The following is a 4,583-nucleotide window of genomic DNA, read 5'->3' as shown; positions in this document are numbered from 1 at the left end:
ACCTAAAACACAAAAGGAAGGACGCACCAGCTGACATGGGTGCCGTGTGATGAATGGAGACATTTACAGCAGAGGAACCAGCTTGTACCAGTTGTGGATGTCATTGTGTTGCATGTGTAATAAACGCTTGTCCACAGGCACCGTCGTCTTCGGAGCCAAGTTTCCACGAGCAATATTGGACATGCATTCCTAATAACTAAAACTAAACCAGGAGGGGTGGGGGACCCAAATTATATCAAGTTTGTTACAACATCTCTTACTCAAACAGAGCGAGAGCTGAGAAGTCTCTATGGCAACAATGTAATCGGAGAATTCAAACAAACGGTGGAAGGTCAGCGCGCATATGGTTTCATTTATGGGCAAGAGCTGCTTTTTTTTTTTTGCGTCACTTCATTATTTACTTTCATAAAGTATTAGCTCGATAAGCAGCACCACCCAGTCTCTGACTTTCAGACATGTCCTAGCCTCCTTTCCTCTCTCCTCCAGACACTCTGTGTTTTCAATAAAAAGGAAGAGCAGCCCACATACAAGCTAAAGGCATTTTCAGGTTCCTTTATGGTTCCAGCAGATGAAATCGTCTTCATGCACGGCGTCCAACGAGGCCACAGCCCCGCAGCTCTGTCATCTGTCAACTGCATTCAAGTGATACTTCCAAGTCCACTGCAGGCGGATGTCGAATGATGTCACATCCTGCTCTGATGGACAGGAAGTCAGTCGCACTGGAGTGTCTAAAAAAAGCTGCTGGATCATTTCCAGGAAGCGTTAAAACCAGCAGGGTCGGTGGCACATTAGAGCAGATGTCCTGTACTAAGACTGGAGCTCGTCAAATCTGAAAACAGGCTTTTTATTTGGCTGTAAATGGAGAGTAATTGCACAATAACATTTTACAAAGCGGATGACTTAGTGCTTGTACACAGCAAATATAAAAATATCAGTTTGACAATATCAGCTCCTCCTTGAAAGTATCATGAACACGGATGAAAGATAAAGTAAATGCCAAAAGGTTGCATGCCGAGTCATCCCACAGAAGTCCTTGTGTGATTTTGGGGGATCTCCCCACAGTCAGTGATGACAATCTTCTTAATCACACCGCCGTCATGTAAACCGAAGGATTCCATCTTGGCGACCACGTCCATACCGTCCTTCACCTGCCCGAACACCACGTGTTTACCATCAAGCCTGTACAGGAGAAGAGACGAAACGGGACTTTAGCAACTGTCGGATGTGGTGAGACGATGAGAGGCAGGGATGAGATGACGCATTAAAAAGTTATTTACCATTCGGTTTTAGCCGTACAGATGAAGAACTGGGAGCCGTTGGTGTTCGGCCCTGAATTTGCCATTGAAAGTGTTCCTGCAAAGATCAACAAAAGGCCACAAGTAAGTCAATTAAACGTGATACAGTCAACAAGATCTTGGCCTCTTTTTTTTTTTACCGCTAACCCAATATGATTCAGCATGACACGAGTCTGTGCCACACTGTATTTGGTGAAAGTCTGTCTCTCTTTCCTGGAAAGCAAACTGTGATAATGCCACACTTTAACATGACGCATCAAAATAATCAAGAAAAGATGTTATTTAGATAATTGCATTTGGACTAAAAAGTAGGTCATTCACCTACAGACAGTGGTTTATAGTGCTGCATGAAATTAGGCACTGCCATCTAGTGGAGAGGCAGCTATATTTAAAGATATAAAGCTGGGAAATTCTACTGTTTAGGAGGCAAGGAGAGTGACAACTATATGCGTGGATTAAGGATCCTTTGTTGTGTCCTCCCTAACCAGAGATAAAGCAGTATAATAGTAATAGTATACGTGAAGCCGTGGAGATGTACCTGGACCGGTGTGTTTTAATTTGAAGTTTTCATCTTTGAACGTCTTCCCATATATAGATTTCCCTCCTGTGCCGTTGTGGTTGGTGAAATCTCCCCCCTGAAACAGAGAAACACAGCGACAGACAACATGGCAGACACCTCCATGTGCTCCATCTTCACTGTAACTCTTACCTGACACATGAACTCAGGTATGACCCTGTGGAACACAGAGCCCTTGAATCCGAAGCCAGGTTCCCCCGTGCACAGCGCTCTGAAGTTTGCTGTGAAATGAGTCCTCTCGTGTATTTAATTAACATTATAACAAGTAGTTGAAGGCTCCTTTAAATGGTGAATTAAACAAATGCAACTCTTGGTATTGAGCAGCTAAAGAAACATGGTTGGAACATACCTGCAGTCTTTGGCACTACATCTGCATTCAACTGCAAGACAACACAAATCACATTCAGATTCATGGGTGAGTATTTAAACTGAGCCCTTATCGGTACATATTTAAGCACTGCGGTGCACGCTGCAGGTAGACCGAGGACGGGAGAGGCTAACGCTAGCTAGCTACCTAGCTACCTCAATGGTTATCCTCCCAAGAGGCTCACTGTCGGCCTCGACGTCCAAAAACACGACGGGGTTCTTGGCGGGACCGGAGGAGAACAGCCTCGCGGCGGCGACGCCCGGCGTGCTGTACCTCATGCTGTATCGTATTTTAGACATCGCTGCTCAGCTGAATGGGGTCAGGAGGACCTGCAGGCCATTGGGTGCTGCTGGTGTTTACATCTGACGTCACGCGGACTGACAGGACGAACAGCGACACCACGTGGGAGGTTCCCGGAAGTACTTTATGTAGGTTGACAAAACAGGTGAACTTTTGTGAAATATTAAACATTTCAAATCCTATGGAGAGGGAAAATAATGCAAAAACCCGATTTTGCAAAGAATTCTTCACTGCTGAACTAATATTTCAGTTTTTATTTGTTTATGTTTTGTCAGTAAATAACCTTGAGTATTGTTTTACTATTGACACGTACTCTATTTGGGAAGACTGGTAACATTTTTAAATTTTACAATGCAAGTCTCTGTCAGTCATATACATTTTCAAAGGAGCTTTTCTGTTCCAACACCAGTTTTGCATTCATGTGATTTGCATTGCTGTTTTCCCTTGACGTCGTTTATCATTTGAATACTCATTTGGCCAAAGGGGCTGTGCTAAACCATCCTGCATTCATTTCTGTTCAGGGGCAGGATTGGTTGGTTGTGTTGGTGGTTTGTCTGAACTTTATTATTACCGTGTAAAGTGTACTTGTAAGAGAAACTATATATCACTACAGGAGGGGCATGATGATAAGTCCAATTTAGCTTTGATGTTGCTTTTCCAATGTTCCATTATGATCAACAGTGATGCTTTTAAAACTGCAAATGCTCTTTTTAACATTTCTAAACTACAAAGAGGCATTTAACGATATCATGAATCAGTATTTTAAGTTAATGCTCCTAATTATTGATTATCATCAGGTGTTGCAGAAGTTTGAACCAAGAGGGAACTTTATCATCAGCCTCATTAGTGACAGACAGCCGAGTGATCTCAGGTACTTTGACCTGATTCAGCCATAACTTAACATAAACTCATGTTTTTGTTTGTCTGGAACACTTAGAGGTACTTAAATCATCAATCACAAAGTTGCCCAGAGGTCACAGAAGCTATTAAAGCTTCAATCTGTGTCTCACTAGTTATTTGGAAAAAAGATGATTATTTGATACATTAATTCAATCAATATACCCAAGTTGCTCCCCGAGCACTTTACAGCAGTCGAGCGCTCCTAAATCCTTAGGATGCGTTAAATGCAGAAGTCACATTTCATGGATGTACCTGTATGACATATGACGATTATAATCGAGTTTAAGTTTAGTATTTATTTTAGCTCAGTTTGTTTAACTTTTCGACACTTATAATAACCTTTTTACCAATAGCTTGTGGATGAACTAAGTATTAAATTGGTGAAATAGAACGTTCTGTTCACTGCAGACATTTAGTAGGAACACAGCACAGGTGTTTCTAATAACTAATTAACGATGCCAGCATGCATAATACCAGGACCCTGCCACTCAAGCAGCAATAATTCATTTGATCATTCACACCTGTGTTTTTCCTACTGTGACACGTCAAAATGTCCTCAGTGAAAAAAGGCAGATTGGTTGTTCTGTGCTAGTCCAGCCATTAAAAAACACTATTATAACAAGTGTAATGATATTTAGATTACTGTAATTGCAAATTCTATGTATATATAGTTTAGTACACAAAATGACAGTCCTTTTTTTAATCTTTTTTGTGGAATATGTATTGGTATATGCTGGTTGCTGCACTTTGCATGTCAAAAGACGCAAAAGGCCATTAATTGTGTTTCATCTGAATACATATTTATTAGATAAATATTAGGATGTCACGTCATCTAACTACATACAGATTTGCAAGACTAAAAATCACAAATTGCTTCTGACCAGTTTAGAATATGAAATGATTGTACATAGGCTGTACAAAACCAAAGAGACAACTGCCACCTGCTGTGCCAATCACTTCAGATTGTACCTTTATAGCATATTTTGCCAAATTGCATAACAATTATAAATTTGACAATTATTTTTACAAACTGTAAATTTGGAAACAACCCTTGAGAGCCACTAAAAGCTCAACGTCTCCAAGTCCCGATTATACCTGAAAAGGTTTTAATAATTTGCAGCACCTTTATAAAGTACACAGGTAA

General features: G+C 41.0%; 1 protein-coding gene across 1 annotated transcript; it reads right to left on the bottom strand.

Annotated features, from left to right (window-relative positions):
• Positions 1–830: 830 nt before the first annotated feature.
• LOC142944021 (peptidyl-prolyl cis-trans isomerase A-like) lies at positions 831–2,600 on the bottom strand. Its single transcript, XM_076085577.1, has 6 exons — positions 2,395–2,600; positions 2,222–2,252; positions 2,005–2,093; positions 1,834–1,930; positions 1,278–1,353; positions 831–1,179 (listed from the first exon to the last, which is right to left on the bottom strand). Exons 1-6 carry the CDS (start codon positions 2,536–2,538, stop codon positions 1,017–1,019), a joined length of 600 nt encoding a protein of 199 aa, XP_075941692.1. The 5' UTR covers positions 2,539–2,600; the 3' UTR covers positions 831–1,016.
• Between the last annotated feature and the right edge of the window lie 1,983 nt (positions 2,601–4,583).

The sequence above is a fragment of the Anarhichas minor genome, unplaced genomic scaffold, assembly GCF_050575085.1.
Source record: "Anarhichas minor isolate MPS153535 unplaced genomic scaffold, ASM5057508v1 ptg000174l, whole genome shotgun sequence".
In the NCBI taxonomy this organism is placed as follows: Eukaryota; Metazoa; Chordata; class Actinopteri; order Perciformes; family Anarhichadidae; genus Anarhichas; species Anarhichas minor.
The sequence above is the reverse complement of the archived record's forward strand: the minus strand, read 5'-3'. Positions and strand labels throughout refer to the sequence as shown.

Bases quoted from the DNA above. Each gene is read 5' to 3' on its own strand.
- LOC142944021 (XM_076085577.1), bottom strand. From the start codon at position 2,538: ATGTCTAAAATACGATACAGCATGAGGTACAGCACGCCGGGCGTCGCC. The intron at 2,253-2,394 runs GTAGCTAGGTAG...GTTGTCTTGCAG, and splicing joins TTGGGAGGATAACCATTGAG to TTGAATGCAGATGTAGTGCC. The intron at 1,354-1,833 runs GTACATCTCCAC...TGATCTTTGCAG, and splicing joins ATTAAAACACACCGGTCCAG to GAACACTTTCAATGGCAAAT.